This window comes from Quercus robur, chromosome 8, assembly GCF_932294415.1.
Source record: "Quercus robur chromosome 8, dhQueRobu3.1, whole genome shotgun sequence".
Taxonomy (NCBI): Eukaryota; Viridiplantae; Streptophyta; class Magnoliopsida; order Fagales; family Fagaceae; genus Quercus; species Quercus robur.
This window is the reverse complement of record NC_065541.1, coordinates 21,369,267-21,390,780: the sequence shown is the minus strand read 5'-3', so window position 1 is coordinate 21,390,780 and position 21,514 is coordinate 21,369,267. Positions and strand designations below refer to the sequence as shown.

Below are 21,514 nucleotides of genomic sequence, written 5' to 3'. Positions count from 1 at the left end.
CAAGGTATGAAACATCTTTGTCAACCACATCTTCTTCCGATGAGTCATGGACTTCCACCTTCTCATTAATGGTCTTAAGAGCAAGAGATTTGCTCTTCCGTTGATTGGGCAGCGACATTTCATAAGTCTGAAGAGAACCAATCAACTCTTGGACTTTGATGTCATCAAGGTCCTTGCTCTTTTTAATCGCTGTCACTTTGGCACGAAAACTTTCCGGCAATGATTGAAGGATCTTCCTTACAATTTTAGAATCCTCCGTTTTCTCTCCCAAATTGAACTTGCTTACAATCACCTCATTCAACTTGTTATAGAAAGAGTCAAAGGACTCATCCTCACTCATTTTTAGCTCCTCAAATCGAGTGGTTAGCATTTGTAGCTTGGTATCTTTTACTTTCTTCGTGCCTTCGTAAGTGGTCTCCAATATCTCCCATGCTTCTTTGGCAACGATAATGTGAGAGATCCTGTGAAATTCATCTGGAGATACACCACAGAAAATAGCATTGAGTGTTTTACTGTTAGCATTAGATGCGGCGAGTACTGCCTTATCCCATGTGGATTTAGCTGCCTCAGGTCTGGTCCAACCTATCTCAACAGCATCCCAAACAGATTCATCAATGGAACACAGAAATGCTCTCATGCGAACCTTCCAAAAAGCGTAATTACTACCATCAAAATATGGAGGTGCATTTAGGGATTGAGACCGATCCATCTCAATAAGGAGTCAAGGATCACACTATGGTAATGAAACTATTAGAAGTGTACCCACTCTGATACCAATTGAAAGTTCAAATAGTGTAAAAACACCCTTGAACGTTTAGACCCCTAATATATAAATTAACCAATTCAAGCTTTATGACAAACAACTAATGTGCGGAAAATGAACAAAAGCAATAAAACAGAATTGGTAAACAATCTAAGTCAAATTAAAATCACAACCCACAGCAGATAGTAAAAGGCAAAGATAAAAGGGAATGAAGATGCAAACACAAGGCAACACACAATGTGTTATCGAAGAGGAAACCGAAACTCTCGGCGTAAAACTTCTCCGCTGCCCTCCAAGCGGTAAGTAATCCAATAGAAAATGTAGTTGGGATACATGGACAGCAATAGACCCTCCAAGCCTAATCTACCCGGTGCACCTAAGCCCTTCAAGCTTCTTACTCCAACGAGGTTGCGCCGAACCTATTTCTTTTCTAGCTTCCCGGATTCCGCTACTTGACCATAGCATCAACCAATGTAGATTGGTTCCTTCCTAACTGTTTCTCAGAACACCAAATAGCCCTCTCACAGTAATGGATATGGTGAGAACAGGTTTTGGTAAAAGACCTCTCAAGGGTTGAACAATAGAGGGGAAGAGAGTTGAGGAATTTGAAAAGACTCTTATGTAAAGATTGTAGATGAATCAATCTTATTTTACTCTAGGGTTTCTCTCTCAAAATTCTCTTTGGAAGCTCTCTTTCTTTTGTGGGTATAAGAGGTATTTATACTGGGGTGAGAAAGGAATGTGAAACGTCAGGTTTTTCAAAACAGGAGTGGCTCGCGGCTTGGCCTCGCGGCTTAACTGAGTCGCGAGATCCAGCCACGCGATAACAGAACGGCCTGTTGTCCTATTTTGTCTTGTAGTGCTCCAGCTAGCATGACGCTTCAACTTCTGGCATATTTGGCATGTGTGCTGCTTCTGGCGGCTTACAGCCGCGAGTCACCCGCGAGATCCAGCCGCGAGACTCTGTTTTCTTGCACACTCTTGAGCATTCAACACTCTATCTCACTCACTACCCTTACAACAAACCCACCTAAATACAGGGTTACTAATTGCTGAAATACAAGTAAATTTGGCACGGAATAAAGCCAACAAGATGGTTGATTAAATTCAACCTTACAACATGTATTTGCCATTAAAATCATGCAACAAATCACTTAATGTAAAATGTATTATTTTGAATTCACCACTTATATCAATAATGAACTCAGTTAAACTTATTAATACTTATTCAATAATTTTAAAATTATATAAATCCCCACATTGCTAACTAAAACAAAATAATACAAAGATAAGTAAAATATATACACAAGTTTTATTTATACACAATATCAACATTCCAAAATATAAAACAAAATTACAAAAGACTTATTAGATAACTCATTTGACAAAGAATAAAAACATATAAGAAATTTACAATCTTGAAAATTAATTTTATAATCTATTATCAATTGTGGTTGGCACTCTATTTCAATTTGAGAATATACATTAAAGTTTGATTGTTTACTTATTTATACATAGTCTCTTTTATGAATATTATATCATTGTTAAGCAACACACATTCTAGGAAATATCATAATTTATTTTGAAAAACCATTTATTTTGGACATAAATTGTTAAAAAATAAGTCTAAGCATTCATAATTTATGCTAATTTGATACTCTGGCCTCACTATTTTCACATTTATGAATGTTTCTCACACATGTCTACAATTTTAAATCAATGTTTTTAACTCTATTATAACCAGATTATCTAGGCATGTACTTTGCTATTTAATATCTAAAAACTTTTACTTATTAAAAATACTCAACCATTCATCTTTCAATTCATTTGCATGCAATTATGTAAATGTCTCAATTGTTTCCTTAAAACTCACAATAAACAATTAAACCAATATTTTCTTAATTTTATTTATTTTTTTACCCAAAAAAAAAATTAAAAAGGGTTTGGATCACAGGTTGACCTGCAAAAAACACAAGTTAGGTCACAGGTTAATCCATTTTTGATTCAGGTCAAAAAAATCGAGTTCGGGTCGGGTATTTTTCAGGTTTGGTTAGAAAAATTCTGACCCGTTTTCCTATATTTAGTTTAAGGATCGAAGAGGCAATTAATAGAGTGATACTAATAAGGATTAAGAAGGGAAATGAATCGACAATTTGAATTCTCTAATACAACCGAGCCCATTGAGAACTACAAAAGCCCAACATTTTAGCCCCATTTCTAAAAGAAACCCAAACATCCAAAAAGAGACAGAAATCTCATTCACTCTATATTATGATTAAATTTATCAATTTTATCCCATATATTTACATAAACATGGAAGTTAATTATAAATTTCAAGTCAACTTAATTGAATGATATACCTAAACTTTTTTCTTCTTCTAATAACATTTTTTTTTTCCATTTTTCATATTCAATTATCTTTTTAGTTGCATAATTTTTTAGTTTAATTATTGATATAAACTACAATTTTTTTGTTTGATTTTATTTTTATAAACTACAATTATCTTTTTAGTTTCATAATTCTTTTTTTTTATTTGCCAAATGTGAATTTTGCACTCCTTGTATATATATTTGTATATATAATTTTTTTTCTATGTATAATATGACATAAATACGATTTGAAATAATAATTAACCACAAAAGGTGTGAGTTAAAATGACTAAATTCCATTATCTAAAAGAATTAATTTTGAATAAAATTAAAGGATTTTGTTATGTGATTTTGTTATTTTTATTTTTTAAGTTTAGTAAGGTATTACTTCACAATCTCAATATTGACTTTTTTCTTGCAACTCATTAGATAGTGTACATTATGAAGTTCTAGATGTAACCAAAAATGTCTCCTAAATACTCAATATTGGATATTAAAAAATAAAAATAAAATAAAAACCAGACATGGCTCAACCGAGCAAATTACTAATATTGTGCAGTATATTTTCTTGAATAAAATGTAAAATTTTATTTATTTATTATTCCTTTGTAAGAACTTTACAATCTTGTAAATTTGAACAAAGGCTTTTTTTTTAATTTTTTTTTTTTTTTAAGAAACAAACGCACACACAAGGAAGAGGGAAAGGGTTTTTTTTTTTTTTTTTTTTTTTTTTTACAAGATAAAAATTTTACCATAATATAATCTAAGTGTATATGTGTGTGAAACTCTCTCTGAAGACTTGAACTCTGGCCCCTTGCCCCTACACCCCACAAGCACTTATACTTATAAAGTGACCATCGCACCAAGGGAAATGGGTTTTAACATAAAGACACACTAAACAAAGACTTTTAATACTAATAATGTGTAGTAAAGAGCATAGGTAATGCTTGGTGGACATTTTATGGAATTCTCTTTTTACATGTACAATTACATGAATTAATAATTTATTCCTTTCTCATACATAATTTGTTAAGCATGTAAAAAGTGGAAAATTCTTAGATACTTTTAAAGTATAGTGAAATGATATTCCCTCCTTTCACATTTATGGTGGATTCCAGCATGAACTTAACAAGCGAACTCTATCATAAATGTGAGAGGAAAAAGCACAATTCTTCATGCTCTGGGAGTACTTAAAAATTAATCGTAAAAACTAAAAAGTAAAGGACTAATAACCAAGGATACCTGCCTAAAATTAAATTAAGCAGCCAAAAGAGAGGCAATTCAACACTGATGCAAATATCAATATATCATGTGAAAAAGCATCTAAAACAAATTGAACAATTATTTTACTTGAACATTGTTGATATCTATTAATGTTCCACTTTGAATTTTCCCAAAGAATCTTGATTTGGAGCATAATTTTTTTTTTTTTTTTTAAGCAACGAAAAGAGAGAGAGAGAGTACAAAAATGATTAGAGAAGGAAAAAAAAACGATGGCAAGATAATTGAATCAAAGATAGGAAAATAAAAAATTTATGAAGTTTTCATCATGACGAACACTTTCACAGTTGTGGCACAATTTTAGCTATAGAAGTATTTTAGTTTGAAGGACTTTATGCTTAATATATACTACAGTTATTTTCAAGTAACTCATAGGTTTACCAAAAAGTTCATTGAAACAATTGAGGAGAAAAAAATTTGGAGACAAATAGTCAAATTTTCCAATCCATTAAATCCAACACTTCCAATTCCACAATCTTCAAATCAAATTGAAGGTTCTGAGGAAAATAAAAAGTTTTCCTACTTTTCCAAATGGCCTTACAAATCAATTGTAAGAGCAAGGGTTCTATCAATTCCACTTAACATCGAAAGCCCTCAATTATTTAATGGAAGGATTTTTAGGAACTATTTAATGAGGTAATATTAACAGGCAAACAAAGTTAGTCTCAATTCACAATTGTTTTGAGGGAAACGAAAGGGTACTACTGTTTCAAATTGTGAAATTGTATGAGTTAAACCACAAATCAACTCATCATTCTTGAAAAATCACAAACAAACAAAATCAATTAGTAAATGATTTTTTGTTTTGTATTGTGTTTATTTATTGTTCAATATTTTTAGGTGTCTATTGTCCATTTGAGCCAAAAAAAAAAAAAAAAAAAAAAAAAAATCATCTTAACGTGTAACTGATTTTGATAATATAGTTATTCAAAAAAAAAAAAAAGATTTTGATTATATACTATCAATTCCTTTTCTTTTTTTAGTTGAACTAATAGGTACTTTTATTTTTATAATAAATTAGTAGGTAATTAGTATTGTATCCTAAAGGGGACAAATCAAATAAAAGTTATGCTACACCAGTTTGTGGTATTAGCCAATCACAGAATACTTGAATTTCTTTATAGAGAGCAAGATTTTTTTTTTTTTTTTTTTTTTGGCCTTGTTCTAACTAATTTTTTTTTTAAAAAAATGTTATAATAGCTTACTCTAAAGGCTAGAGAGAGAGAGTTTGTTTATCTCGGAAAAAATCTTAGTGGAGCGCCTCTTATCTGAAGGCAGGTTAGAGAGAGAGAGAGAGAGAGAGAGAGAGGTGATTCTACTATTAGGATTCGAGTACAGAGATCATCAACACCCAACACTACCAATTAGAGTACAGATTTGATTTTAGTCTAATAAGACATCTGTAGGGAAGAAGAAAATCTTGTTAACAAGGGAGATTTGTTGTCAACATTCAATTTAGTTGTGGAAATGTAGAAAAAGGGTTAAGAATTGAATTTTTTTTTTTTTTTTTTTTTAAATCCAATTTTACCTGTTAACTCTGGAAAACTATAATATTTACTCAACAGCAACTAAAACCAATTTTACATAATAGATTTCATATAATACATAATATATATATATATATATATATATTGTTCAAACCATTTCCTTTTTATTCCCTTCACCGAAATTTTTGTCCCTTCTTGCAGGCAGACTACAACTTGTCAAGAAATCTATAGAATTTCAATCTAGCTACTAATTATTTTAGAGATAAGTTTTTCCCTTTGTCTTTCTTCCTAACTCATATTGAACACAAGCTTCTTAAATTGGTGCTCCATTACGTAAAAATTGTTAATTTTCTGAGTGTGGCCAATTTTACACCAATCCACTTTCTAAGCCACCACTTAACAACTAAAAGAAATGTTTATTACATATTTCCATAAAATTAACAAAAACGAAACGACAAATGAGAGCAAAGAATAATAGCATTATTAGCAGGGATAAGAACAAATAAATGACATGATAAAAGAACACGAGAAATATAATTTTCAATTGAGAATTGGGATTCGGGATATAAGGCCAAAGAGTGAGCTACTTTACCTGACAATTATTCATTGTTTTGACTTAGGCTTATCAGTATTGGGATTAATTGTTTAGGCTTGCATCCTTATTCATTGCCAGATGCCAATTTGCCTGCTTTTCCTGTGCATAGAAGGCCTTCAATTTAATGTTTCGAGTGTAGCCATTTAATTAACATTTACATTTGGTTCTGAACTTCAAACTTTCTATCATTGTAAGAATTTGTTAGAAACCCATGGGTAGAACTCAACCTTAAAAACCGGTTTGCAAGGGGAGAGTGGCCAAGAGCTTATAATCACATGGTTAATCTTAAGATAAAATTCACATGTACAACACACTGACTAAAAATTAAAAATTAAAAATATGTCGCGATATTTATTTATGATTCACTACTTACATCAAGGGTGAGATTTACGCCCTGATTCTTCTAGTAAGGGACACATAAGATTAAAACACATAAGTTGCAAGTTGAATGCATCCAACAAAGCCTCGTTAGATGGTAAAATGCAATATGCAATCCCTCCATATCATCTTAAATGTAAATATCCTAAGATTAAAACACATATTTATATATAGTTTCCATAGCTACCATAATACCAATTACATATATATAACTGCTATCTAGTTCACCAAGAAAGACGAGATTCAACACACACACACAATGCAAGCATGACATGCATAGTTTAGTGCCTAGTCATTTTTGTAGTCACACTGAAACTAAACTGTAAATCATCCAGAAATACTAACATAAGAGTGGTCAGTGGTGTAGTGGTGTAGTCCAAATGAGTTTAACAACATAAGCTCCTTAACCTAATAATTACTACAATTCATTTTGGCATAATAAACAAATGCCAATACTAAGCAAGTAAGCACCAACAAAAAACTTTGTTGAATCTTTTCTGTCACTGAGTTAAACTACTTAAGAACGGCATCAGAAACATTTGTCGGAAAAGTTCCATCGCAAAGTCCTGCAAGAATTTAAAGACTGTAAGTGCATGCTGGTTTGTGATTTAATACCATAATAAAATTAAATAATACTAATCAATTTAGTAGCCTTATAGAAAACACCTAAACTGAAATTTGTCATTTTTCAAAATGTAAAAAATAAGAAATACTCAAAATCTTTACCACATGAACATGTACACCAAGGGGAATGGAGTAAATGATCTAAGCAAGTTCCCATGCCAACAATTATTTAATAAGATATCTTGCTACTTAACAAAGCACAATTGTAAAGAGAAGATTGTGTTCCAAACGAAAATAAGGGAACAAATATTGCAAAATTCATGGTAAAAGAAAGATCAAATCTACAATATGAAATCAACCATGATTTTTTTTTTTTTTTTTGATAAGTATGAAATCAACCATAATTTAAAACCAAAACAAATTATTTCAAAGTAAAGTCAAAGCTGACTAGGCAACCACAAAACACTATTTTGAATGAAGGGTTGTCTCATCCATCATGTGCTCTTTAGTAAAACACCCCTTGCCAAGCAACAATCACGAATTATCACAAATTGCTTTGCTTTCTTTCAATAAGTATCACAGGTCTCATTGCTATAGTTAGAAATCACTCTTATACCAGGGATTGATTTTAACCCTCCTCTAAAAGATATATTGACCTAAAGAAGAAACTAAGAACATTAGCACATTATAAGATGAAATAAATTTCAGCAGAATAATTAACAAAGAAAAGGTGCCAGCTTAGCTTCGCGGAAGAGGGATGCCTATGATAAAATGCTTCATATGCCTGCAACCTATTTTGCCTCTGAACTATGAGAATCTAAATTTTGCATTTTTTTTTTTTTTTTCGGGGGGGGGGGGGGGGTGTGGTTGGGGGATGAAATGCAAAAGTCAGCATCCTCCATAACAAGAAAAAATATGCAAAAATCAGAAACTAAACAAAAATTTCTGGCCAAGCAACAACAGTAAGGATTGATTTGTCCACCAACAAGGATAGCTAACCATCAATGTACTTCCATTATTTTCCTCTCCAAATAGGGGAATAATATTCACAAGTGAGCTACATCAAGGGAAAAACCAATTATCAAACACATTGAGTGCTTAAAGGAAGCACAAACTCTAACACGACACAATATAGACATGGCTACATGACAATTCTTGGAAAACTAGGACACATCACAGCTGTGATTCAACAATTTATTTATACCATTATCTATTAATAAATAATAAGTAATCATCTTAACCAAAGGTCCAAAACTGATACAATTAAAAAACAAAAGACCACAAAAAAATTCAAAACTCAAAATCATTGTCATCAGAGTATTGTAGACAGGTCTAAAAGTTGAAAGAAAGAATAGAGAAAGGAGGCACCATACCAGGGGCAGGCAAGAGACATACAATTAAAAAAATAAAAATAAAAAGATTAAAAGAATATAGAATCAGATCTGATGTGAGGGTGTGACATAGATATTTCTAAAAGAAAAAATAAAAGTACTGAAGAAAAGCAAGTTAAGAATCAGCAAGTGATAGAGCTGCCTGATCGGCGGAGAGGTGCAATGTGTTTGACAGCTGATGGCTGACGCAACAGCACCACCACCAGCTGATAGCTGATGTGATTGACAACTTAGTCACAAAAGATGCGGAGAGGGAAAAGGACAACAATGGAATGAAATCAAGTCAGCAAAACAATACATCTAAGCATAACTATTTTTTTTGGAATAAAAATATTCAAATTATGCAAAGGACAGAAAGATGACAAAAACAATTCAAGAAGAGGATTATAAACTAGTCATTTTCAATTCTTAAAGCAAAGGAATAAACACTGGTGAGCTGCATTCTCAGTGAACATAGCTCTACAGGAATGTTTTTGGTAAGATGATAGGCAGAAATTAAAGATTACTTTTTTTTATTGTAAGTAACTACCTTTTTTTTTTTATAGGTAGGCAGAAATTAAAGATTTAAAATGTACAAGCAATATCTTTAGCATAAATAGAACATAATTGACAGATTAAGAAAAAGTTTAATAATCCAAGGAGAACATGAAGAAGATTTAGTACAAGTGTGAAAAGAAGAAGTTAAAAGAGCCCACACCATAGCATAATCAAGAAAGAAAAAGTTTACATCTATCCATATTATGCAAATTATAAGTGGAAGGAAACATGAAATTCACACGGTCTATTTATCTTCAACCAAATTTATAACCAATAAAAAACAACCTGGTTTTCTAATCATTGAGTATATGTGCTCTTTACTAAACTATCTCGATATAAATGACCACAACCACAACCTTGATGAGCTATCTATCCTAACTATAGAGCCACACAATTAAGGTAATCAATCATAGACCTCTATAATAAAATCAGACACTATCTACCTATGAACTTCTATATTTTTCCCTTCCAAAAAATGCAATACACTTATCACTAAGCTACAATGGTTGCAAAAGCCCTCTTAACGGTTGCAAAAGCTCTCTTATGCTTGCGTAAAAGAAGAATTATCAAACTCAGTCAGTGATTATGCACACATATGGATGCATCAGTAACCCCAAATACTTAACATCCATTCACTGTTGAAATGAGAAAAGGGGGGGCACCAAAACCATACTTAGATAAAAACCAATCCCCTTTTTTTATATATTAGTAATGGAAATTTTATTTAAATCATAAAAAAGAATCACCTAAGCATACACGATGTATACAGCTGCGGACCATAACAATCAAGTACATAAGTTACAAACATCCATCAAATCATAGTTTGAAAAAATAGAGTGGCTTCATACGATGGATATTTAATCAGATAGCATTTTAAAGAAGAGAGTTTAAGATCAGCTACTGTCCTTTCTGAATCCTCAAAGTACCAGTTATTTCTCTCCCGTCAAATGCACCACATCAAGCAATGAGGGACAACCATCCAAATAACATCAATCCCTTTTCAAATATATTAAATTGAGAATGTAAGAAGTAAGCAATCCCTTGTCAACAACTAGAAAACTAAAATATTTCATGTAACAAAGGCATAAGGCATAATTTCTCAAGGCATGACAGATGGCACCTCAATAGATAAATATTGCGAACTTATGGTCCTCGAGTGCAATTTGAACAGATGATTCTACAACACCTCAGCAGGAAAAGATTTCTAAATCAGACAAGGAGAACCAGAGAAGTAATTCTGGATCAGATAAATGTTTTTAGAAAAAAGAGAAGGGAGGTAACTAAACACAAACCATAAACAAAGTGATTTGGAAACCTGAAAAGTCGCGGGGGGAGGGGGGTTCAATTACAAGAAACATGGAATGCAATTAGACTCAGATTGCCTATGGTGAATTGGTATGAGACCTTGTATTGTATGTTTAATCTGTCACCAAGTACTGCAATATGTTCTATAGCTTGGCTGGCTATTAGGAACAAGCTCCTCACTAGAGATAAATAAATAAAATCAGGGCATCAACCATCAAGATAACATTCTTTTCTACAAACTAAGAATTAAATTTAGGAATCACTTGTCTTTTGATTGTGATATCTCCAATGATTTATGGAGCAAGATTTGAGTTGGAGTTTTAAGTGTCAGACCACCCAGAAATATGAGGGAAAAAAAAAAAAACAAAGGTAAGAGTTTAATAAGATTGTTATTAGAATTAGAATGGCTTGAGCAAATGTGATAGTTAATAAATTATGCTCAGACAGAAAGGAATAGAAGGCTTCATGAAAATAGTTAGGAAAAAGAACAATCGAATAGAATGGAGTCAACAAAATAACACATCTTAAGTGTAACTGCTTTATTGTGAATAAAGAAAAGAACTCAAATTTTGCTACGGAAGTATAGATAATAACAGTTCATGAAGAGCTTTATAAACACGTTTCAGTTCCTAACCACAAAAAGAAAGCAATACCCACTAATGAGCCGCTTTCTCAAAAAACATTGGCTCTATTGGAAGGTTTTACAGTAAGAAAGAGGTCAAATATAATTTTCAAGGAAATAAAAAAGAGCTGAACTCATCTATTTACACATTTTAAATTATAAGTGATAGGAAACACGAAGTTCACACTCTACAAAAACTTGATAAATAGGCTTGCTTAAAGTTAATATCCAAGAAAAATGACAACCTCGATAAGCTAATTATCCTATCTAACTTATAATAAGAAAAAAAAAAAGAAAAGAAAAAAAAAAAAAAAGAATGGTCAATAATCATGCTCATATCTAACTTATAATGAATGCAAAGTATACAGGAAGAACAAAATAGAAAACCGTAAAAATAAGAGTGAAATACATCTTACCTTTTCATCCCATTCTTGTACCTCAGTAATTGCACTGTTGGCTTCATCGAGGAAAGCTAGACCTTCTACATAAGAATGAACAAAAGTAAATGTCAAGATCCATAGAGATTGTGATAGAAAATAGTAACTCATTCACAAAAAATGAAGAGAGGGAAAAGAAAAACAATGAAATGGAATTAATTCAATAAACAATAGATCCAAGCATAACAACATTGTTGGGATAAAAATGTTCAAATTATGTTAAGGAAGGAAAGATAACAAAAATAGTTCAAGAAGAGGATTATAAACAAGTAATTTTCAGTTCTTAACCACCCAATGCAAGCAATAACCACTGGTGAGCTACTTTCTCAATGACTATGGCTCTCCATGGGGAATGTTTTCAGTAAGAAGATAGGCATCTAAAGCAATAGAAGATTTAAAAGTGTACAATTATTTTACAGATTAACAAATTTTTTTAAGAAAAGTGTTCAATAATTAGCTTAAAGTGGATCTATCTTTAGTTATATACGTCATAATTGACAGATTAAAAATTTTAAAATTCCAAGGAATGGATGAACAAAATTTAGCACGCGTGTGAAAACATGGAGTTAAAAGAGGTCACCATTACATTATTAAGAAAGAAAAAGTTGAGTACATCTATATACATATTGCATATTACAAGTGGCAGGAAAAATGAAATTCACAGTGTCCATTTATCTCAAATACTTGATAAAAGACTGCTCAAAGTTGATAACCAACATAAACCAATTTTTTTTTTGATAGTTAAGTATACATGCTATTTACTCAACAATAATCTATCTATCGCAAATATAAAGCCACTTAACTAAGGTAATCAATATCTATATATAAAATCAATGCCAAGTCATATCAAGAACATCTTGCCTGTTGTTTTAGCTCTTTGGTTGGGATTGTCGAGTAAAGCTAGACTCTCAACATAAGAACCAACAAAAGTAAACCCATATCCAGAAATCCCAAGATCTTTAATCTCTTCGGTCTTAAGGTCTCGTGAAATGAGCTGCCCGTCACCCATTTCTACAATAACCTCACCACTCTTCCTAAAACCTCTTGCCTTAGATTTGCTTGCTCCCATACCTAACGGCCTTGGTATGCCCATTCTGACACCTTGATCAGCCAAACTTAGAATTTTGGTCCAAGACGACGCATTTGCATATTCCTTCATCACCCATAAGTTAGAATGTTGAATCAAGGCAAGCGAATTCCCATATGCCCAAATAGAATCACTCAGCGCACACTCATCAAGATTCGGCAATGCTATCTCGCGGAAGACCTCGTCCCCCACATCAAACACCATCACAAAGTTAATAAGTTTTTTCTTAGACCTCCTCAGAGCAACCCAATGCAGCGCCCCATTGACAAAGGCCTCTTGGTTATCGACAAAAGCCTGGTCGCGATAAGGCACACAACCTTTGGGAGGCGAGGCCTCTAGAATCCTCCATTCACCAGTGGCAAGTGAGTAGACCTCGACCTCCGGCGGAAACTTACCGAATGAGCCTTTATTTTGAAGACTCACAAACCTCACCACCTTGTAGTCATTGGATTCGGAGTCGAATCCAAACCCAACAGATGCGTCATAGCCACCGTGCGTGGAGAAGCGCATATGGGGTCTAGGAAGCTGGACGAACTTTCGAATGCATGGGTTCCAGATGATGAAATTGTAGCAGTACCTATACAAATCATCGGCGAGGCAGACCAGGCCATTACAGGTGCCCACGACGCGGAACACTCCATTGATGCTTTGGCCGTGGAAGGGGAAGTCGAAGCTGGCGTGTTCGCTGAAATCTTTGTTGTCATCCCAATGCAGAGCGTACACTTCTTTTTCGACTATGTCCCGTCTCAGGCTCTCCACCGCTTTCGCGAGGTTCTCGGAGCAGAGCCTGAAGAGGAGGAGGGGGTGGTCGTTTTTGGTGGCGGAGTGGCGGAGATAGTCGGAAATGAAGGTGGGGCTTTGGATGAGTGATTTCCATGTCTTGCAGACGGAGGTGCACTTGATGATGGCTTTTGTAGGCAGTCGAACGAGAATTTCTGGTAGGATTTCGGGAGGCAGAGAGTCCAAAACCGATTCTTCTTCGTTGTGTAAAAAATCTTCGGTGAAGGACTTGGTGAGTTCAGGTAAGTTGTCTGACATTGCTAGTCCCTTCAAGCTTCAAAGAAAGAGAGAAAAAGGGTTTTGGGGTAAGGGCCTGTTTGGTCACCAAGTTCAAACAACAATTTTCACATTTCAAACACACTTACTCACATTTTCTCACACATTTTTTCACCTACACACATTTCAAAAAATTAACCAAAAAAATAAAAAACTACAAAAATCTCATCTCAAGTTACTCTACCAAACACCCACTTTTAACATAGTGACACTATAAAGAAATAGTATGTACCAAAATGTTACTGAATCGATAAATACCAAACAATCCAGATTTTCTTTTTTAAATGATTTTAGCTGGATAGTGTGAGAGAAAAAAATAAAAAATAAAAAATGAGAGAGAGACTGACTTGGAGATTGGAGAGTGAAGAGCGAGTGGACCCGGCGAGTTGGAATGGAGGTAAAACCCTAGCGGCTAGCGAAGCTGATGATGAGTCGTGGGAATGAGAAATGTGTGAATGTGAGAGTGAGAAAACAGTGCTCTTTTCAGTTTTTACTACAGTACAAAATTTCTTGCTGCCAAAGCGCTTGACAGCTGTTTTCTTACTACTGTCTGTTCTTTTTTTTTTTTTTTTTTGTCCACTCTGATCTTACTTCTCACAGCATTAGTGTCCGTACGTGCAAAAGTTTCATCTATTTTATAATAAAATCTTCTTCTTTTTTTTGCACATTCAATTTGCAGAATAACCGCATCAAATTATCTATAATACACCTTTTTCTATTAAAATAATTTTTTTTTACATTTTTTTATTATTTCTCTTACCATATACAACCCCACCACCTTACCTCACTTCTCTTAAACATTTCACGGTCACATGATCTAAGACACATTTAAAAAGTTATAGGCGTAAATGCTCTTTTCGTCCTTACATTTTGGGGTCATTTCTATTTTGATTCCTATATTTCTATTTTATCACTTTTAATCCTAAATCCAATTAACGCTTGTTATTTAAGTCCTTTCCGTCAGCCAACAGACGGAAATGACTGACGTGGCTAACGGACTGATTAAAATATTAATAAAAATCCACCATTGCTCTTGTCTCCCATGCCACCTAGGTTTCCCGCCCCATTTTTCGCACGTGACCCTCACTGCCCCCCCAAATCAGTACCAAAAACCCAAAATCCCCCAAATCAGTACCAGAAACCCTAAACTCCCAAAATTCGAGCTTCGACTTTTACCCACACAGCTAATCCTCATCTCCCAAAACCACGATCAAAACAAACAATCTTCGAAGCCCAATGGAAGCAAGCTGTTCAACAAATTCCAGTGTGAGAAGGAGAGCACCAATGACGTGCTACTGTAATAAAAAACTTGTCCTAGTTGTGACGTGGACTGAAGACAACCCTGGCAGAAGGTTCTATGGTTGTCCAAACTACTGGGTATGTCAATTTTAGTAAATTTTTTGAGTGGGTTTTAGTTAATTTCAGTATGTTGTTTCGGATTTCCATTTTTCATTTTTTAGAGCATTATCTGTGTTTCAGGTGGGGCGGAAGTGTAGGTTCTTCCAATGGCGTGATGATGAGATATGTGAACGTGGTAAGGTGTTTATCCCACAGCAAAGGCAAAGGATCATCAAACTTGAGGCTGAGCTTGTAGACTGCAAGAAAAGAGAGAAGTTTTTAGTTGTAGTTGTGGCATTGTTTGTGGTGATATTTGCAGTTCTATGTTTGCTTAGGTAGGGGGTGGGAATAACTTGTGTGGGTTGTTGTGCTTGTTAGTGCATGTAGGGTTGTAGTGTTTATGTATGGAGGGTTGCAGTGTTTATGTATGGAGGGTTGCAGTGTTAATGTATGGAGGGTTGGCAGTGGCAGTGTGCTCTATTTTAGTAGGATTAGTTATTAGCAATGACACACACCTGCTGCTATTTTGTACTCCTTCTGTTGAGAAATAAATGAATACCTTTCTCATTCAATTCAATGTGTGGATGTGTGGATTGGAAATGTCCCTGTTGAACCAAGTAGCAGATTTCCAAGTGCATGCAACAAATAAAACTGGTAATAGATAACATATTCCAAGAAAGCACTATACTACACATATAAAACAAGACAGAAGGAAACAACAAACTCAATCTTGAAATCCAAACATCTTAAATAACATACTGCCAAACTTAACCCAGACATAGTTATCATTAAAAAAAAGCAAAAGTATATTTAAATAACAAAAGGGCATTGTTCAACTGCCAATCTTAACCCAAACAGCAGGGCATTGTTTAAGAAAAAGGGTATTGTTCAACTGCCAATCTTAATCCAAACAGTAAGGCATTGTTTAAGTAATACCAATAATACAAAATAAGGGCTTGGCTATAATTATACAAAACACAAGCCATTCATCAAAAGATATAAAACGATAAGCTATTCATTTTTTTCTTGGATCATGCATTGATGACTGACTCCCAACAAACTTGATAGCCCCCATGTATCTAGATGCATTCTTGGAAGCATTCAGGGTCTCTGATGTGACCATCCTTTTCCTCCTCAGTCTTGGAATTGGACTGTTGCCTTAGTTGGGTGGTGCAATTGGATTGGATGATCCTGTGGGGGTCTGGTGTGCACTTGGACTGGAGCTGTACATGCTGGACTGGGGTGGTGGAAAAGATGTGGCAGTGTTGTGCATGCTGGTCTGGAATGGTGCACTTGGGCTGGATGAGAAGTGCATGCTGGTCTGGTATGGTGCACTTGGACTAGATGAGAAGTGCATGCTGGTCTGGAATGGTGTACTTGGGCTAGATGAGAAGTGCATGCTAGTCTGAAATGGTGCACAAGGAGTGAAGGTGTGCATGCTGGACTGAAATGATGGCAATGGCTGAGGTGGTGCACCAGGAGTGAAGGTGTGCATGGTGGACTGGGATGATACAGATGGCTGAGGTGGTGCAAATGGGGTGGCTGAGCTTGGTTGAGCTTGAGCTTGTCCTGTTGGCTGATTGATGTTGGAATAGTTTCTACATCTGCTGGTCTACAAACAAGAAATTCACATTTATTGACATGTAATATGTACAAACTCTCACACATTTACTTGACAGATATGGTAGAATGTTACCTTTTTGGCTGCACTGGTTCTGTTTGTGGTGCCTGGTAGGGAAGAGTTTCCTCCAACCTCACCCTTGCAACTTCTTTTATTGTGTCCTATTTTACCACAGGTCCTACATTGTTTGGAGATACCAGCTCTCCTACCTGTTGCTTCACCAGGCTCCCTTGTCCTCTTCTTCTTGGGCCTGCCAGGTGATCTTCTTTTGATAGGAGGCTAAACAGGTTGGACACCACTGGGCCTCCACATATTCTGCCCATTGATAGGTGCAATTACTGGCTCATAACAGGCCTTACATGTGGAGACATGAAAACACCTATGCACATATTACTCAGCCTCTTGCCTATTGAAGAATATGCAGGAAATTGCATGGGCACATGGTATGCCAATCGTATTCCATTTCTTGCAACTATAATCTCTTTTTTCCATGTCCACAGTGAAGCTTTGCAGTCCACTTTTAACCTTAAACTGTGTATGACCTGCCCAACAAGCAAACCACCTGCTGCTTGTAATCTTTTCCCTATGCAACCTCTTAAGCACTTTAGAGCATATCTCTGATTCCACTCTCATGATCTTTTGTCTGTTATCTTGAAACCTGGTCATAAGATATAACCTGATGGACTCCAGCTGCAATCACACACAAAATGTTAATCAAACAATGTATCAAATAATGTATCTAACTAACTGTTACTCAAAGGCTTAGATTCATACCATAGTAATTATAGGCTTAGATCTAAACTTCAAAATCCTGTTGTTAAAACTCTTACACATGTTGTTCAGCACTGTATCACTCAACCCATCCTCACTGAACATGTGTCTGGCCCATATGGTGGTTGAATGATCTTGCAACCAACTATGTGCATCCTCATCAATTCCCTTTAGTTCATCCATCAGCCTATCAAACTCAGCTTTATAAGTAGCTTTGGCTGCTTTCCAAAGAACTCTCTAATCAGAACACCAGGATGATTCTTCCTGAGATTATTGTAGAGGTGTCTGCAGCAGATCCTATGCTCATATTGTGGCCAATTATCAATGAAGGTCTGCACCAACCCCTGCGAGTACAACAAGTGCAATTGTGGTGTTAGTAACTCTCTTATCACAACAAGTATAACAAGTGCAATAGATATGGTAATAAACATACATACCTTCTGCTAGTCTGATATAAATGTCCATCTTGTGTTCTGACCTATGTCTGCAAGTAGCAAATTTATGAACCATGTCCAGGAGTCTTTAGTTTCAGCCTCCACTACAGCATAGGCAAGTGGGAAGTACTCTTCATTAGGGTCTCTAGCAACTGCTGTGGTCTTCAAGTGGCAGGCATTCAAACCAATTATTGGCCTGCAGCCAGCCATAAACCCTTTCTTACAACCCTCTAGGCATATATATAACCTCTCAAAATATGGAACCTCACAGATCAGGTCCATCTCAGCAGCCAAATCACCTTCATTGAAGGTGTGTACTTTCATAAGTACGGTACTGCCAGGGCTAGCCCTTCTCAACTCTTCACAATACTCCCAAAGTTGATTGTACTGCTGTGTGTGAGCCCCATCAACATATTCTCTTACCTTCTCCCTAGCCTTGTTGGCTTTTCTCGGAGTTATGTTTAGTGTAAACTTCTCATGTACAGCATCTTGGATGTCTTTTAGTTTCATGTTAGGTTGTCTTTTCACCCTCTTCATCAATTTCCTCCCAATGTATGAAGAAGTGCACCTTGGATTCTTAAAACTCCTAGTGCATATGTGTTCCAGGTTCAGTGTTCTCAATTGGTGGCTTTTTTCTCTTGGCACCTTTGCTAGATATGCCACAAACTTGCAGCTTTCCTGGCAAACTGCTCTTACCCTCAGCAAATCATTTTTTACAAACCTAATCCCCCAGCCACCATTAACTGCATAATCAGTTATAGTTTCTTTGAATTGCTTAGGTGTTGTAAACAACATATCTTTCTTAAATCTGATATGTTTAGCCTTAGCAATTGGCTTGAACACTGGGAAGGTCCTCTTTTGTCCCCTTCCCTTTCCCACAGGTGTTTTCAGTTCATCCTCAGAGCTATCAGTATCATCCCCAACATCATCATCAGATGATGATTCCTTAAGATTGTGCAGCTCCTCACTCTCATAATCAGAGTTTATTACACCAGCACCCATTTATATTGGTTCAGTCTGATCCTCATCAGAAGCATCCTAACTATCACTACTGTCCTCCACAAACTCCCTCTCCTCAGGATTCACTACATCTTCATCCTTTAGGCCACTTTCTTCACCATCACCTCCTCCACTGTCACTGCTATCAACTACATCCTTGTCCTCAGATGGGTGCTCAGTCATAGGTTCCTTACCTGCTCTCCTAGAATAAACCTCTGCAGCATCAACCTCAACAACATCATCATCATTATCAACCTCCTCAACCATTGGTGTGTTACTTTCTCTCCTAGAGTAGGCTTGTTCAGCATCTACTTCAATGTGATCCTCATTATTATCCTCATTATAACTGTTATTATCCTCATCATTATCTTCATCATTACTGCCACATCCTAAAGGGTTTTGCTCCACTGCCAATGGCTGCACATCTGCCCCAACAAGCTCACCTTCATCCATTAGTATAGGATTATCCACAGGGTGCTCTAAAAACACATGAATTTCTTCATGACCAATCACTAAATCTGTCATAAACATGGCATCATCATTATCAACTATCAAATGGAAATTAGCTCTCTCTAGATCACTACCAAGCATTTTATACCAAATCTTGCTCACAGAGGTGTACACAAACTCCCTGCATATACCCTCAATCTCTGTCTTGGACCACCTATTAGGGTCACAATTGTCCACTATATCCATTATACCTCCCACATATTTTCGAGGGTCATCAGTAAAATACCCACCATGATGCACAGACAAACTAAATAGCTCACTCATGCTGCATGCAAAACACATATAAACCATTGGTTAACAAAACAACACTCATTACTTATTAGTTAAATAATACTGACTACATTCCAAAATAGTACTCATTAGTTAACAATATATCACACAGTAATTATTTCCCAACTCAGCACTCATCATTCCACAATCCACCTCAGTTGTTTTGAATCATATGTTATGATAATGCACATTATCTTCAACAGGGGAGTAGGGGGACCACGTTGGAAAGCACAAACAAACACATATTAAACAGCAATGTCATAAGCATTTTGTCCCACAGCAGAAACACATTGGAAGCCACAAAGAAACACATACCCAAACAAGGACCAACAAACAGTCAAAAGTAACTAAACAAACATAATAAAGTCAAAACCCAAACAATGAATATACAAAAGCAACATTGTGGCTCCTACGCATAATATAAAGCTAGCTATATATAAGGACATACACAGAGAGAGAGAGCTAATACCTGTGTGTTTGGTCTCTATCTCACAGAGATAGAGATCTCACTACTCTTCTTTTCTCTGCTATTTGAAGAAAAATGGGTTTGGGTATATATATATATATTTCTAGGGTTGTTTGTCTGCGATGGTGGTTTGTTTGTCTGTGATGGTGGTGGTTTGATCGGGAGAGAAGGTGGACTGATTTGGTTTGGGGGTTCACAGAAAGAGAAGGTAGACTGATTTGGTTTGGGGGAAGGTGGACCAATTTTGGTTTCTGGTACTAATTTGGGGGGTAGTGAGGGTCACGTGCGAAAAATAGGGCGGGAAACCCAGGTGGCATGGGTGACGAGAGCCACGGTGGATTTTTATTAATATTTTAATCAGTCCGTTAGCCACGTCAGCTATTTCCGTTTGTTGGCTGACGAAAAGGACTTAAATAACAAGCGTTAATTGGATTTAGGACTAAAAGTGGTAAAGTAGAAATGTAGGGACCAAAATAGAAATGACCCCAAAATGTAGAGACGAAAAGAGCATTTATGCCAAAGTTATAAACCAAATTTAAGCACAACTTTAGAAACTAACTAGTTGCTAACCTGTGCAATGCACGGTATTATTTAACATAAATGTATAAAATTTATATTGATTTCGATGTCAAAGTAAAAAAATAAAATTATTATTCTTTTAATAACTCAAATGATATTTCATTCCTAAATAACATTAATTTACCTTGATAAAGAGGCAGAAACTCTAGAAGTTGAAGCTCACCAAGCTCTCTTGTAGTCTTGTGCTTGTGCTGTTTTTGTACCTCCTTACCATGTTTTTCTCATTCTTTGTTGATTAGCCACTAATTGGATGGAACTTTTAAACTAACAAAGAATTGGTTGGAGTTTGTTATGGTCATTGGCTAAATCAAACATTTCAATTAGATGTTAGGACCAAGAAAAATATAAATTGAAAGGAAATAAAGAGACCCAAATATCAAAACAAAAGACAATCAAGATAATTCAGTCATTCTAAAAATATACAATTTAATATAATGTCTTGTAGAAATAATTAGTATTAGTTTAAAACATTTAATATAGTATGAATAATGACTGATTCAATGATTATTCGTAAAAGCAAACACCAATAAGTTGATTATAAATATGGTGACAATATTGGAATTTAGTATCACCTCCTTGATTTGTCAAAACATGATTAGAATTTGAAATTGATATAAGAAGAGGATAATGAAAAGATATTGAACACTTAATTA

At 35.2% G+C, this 21,514-nt stretch overlaps 2 protein-coding genes across 4 annotated transcripts; one reads left to right on the top strand and one right to left on the bottom strand.

The window, feature by feature from the left end:
- Window positions 1–7,020: 7,020 nt before the first annotated feature.
- On the bottom strand, window positions 7,021–14,342 carry LOC126694972 (F-box protein At3g07870-like). 2 transcript variants are annotated; one of them, XM_050391540.1, is made up of 4 exons: window positions 14,221–14,342; window positions 12,592–13,871; window positions 11,710–11,774; window positions 7,021–7,440 (listed from the first exon to the last, which is right to left on the bottom strand). In XM_050391540.1, the coding sequence occupies exons 2-4, from the start codon at window positions 13,853–13,855 to the stop codon at window positions 7,375–7,377; spliced, it is 1,395 nt and encodes a 464-aa protein (XP_050247497.1). In that variant the 5' UTR covers window positions 13,856–13,871; window positions 14,221–14,342; the 3' UTR covers window positions 7,021–7,374. The 2 variants fall into 2 exon arrangements, with proteins under 2 accessions (XP_050247497.1, XP_050247496.1); XM_050391539.1 differs by lacking the exon at window positions 14,221–14,342 and having other exon boundaries at window positions 12,592–14,144.
- A 314-nt stretch (window positions 14,343–14,656) lies between these two features.
- LOC126693934 (uncharacterized) lies at window positions 14,657–15,723 on the top strand. 2 transcript variants are annotated; one of them, XR_007645574.1, is made up of 2 exons: window positions 14,657–15,250; window positions 15,334–15,723. XR_007645574.1 is itself a non-coding variant. In XM_050389988.1 (2 exons), the coding sequence occupies exons 1-2, from the start codon at window positions 15,110–15,112 to the stop codon at window positions 15,548–15,550; spliced, it is 339 nt and encodes a 112-aa protein (XP_050245945.1). In that variant the 5' UTR covers window positions 14,657–15,109; the 3' UTR covers window positions 15,551–15,723. The 2 variants fall into 2 exon arrangements, 1 of the variants encoding a protein (XP_050245945.1); XM_050389988.1 differs by having other exon boundaries at window positions 15,353–15,723.
- Window positions 15,724–21,514: the final 5,791 nt, after the last annotated feature.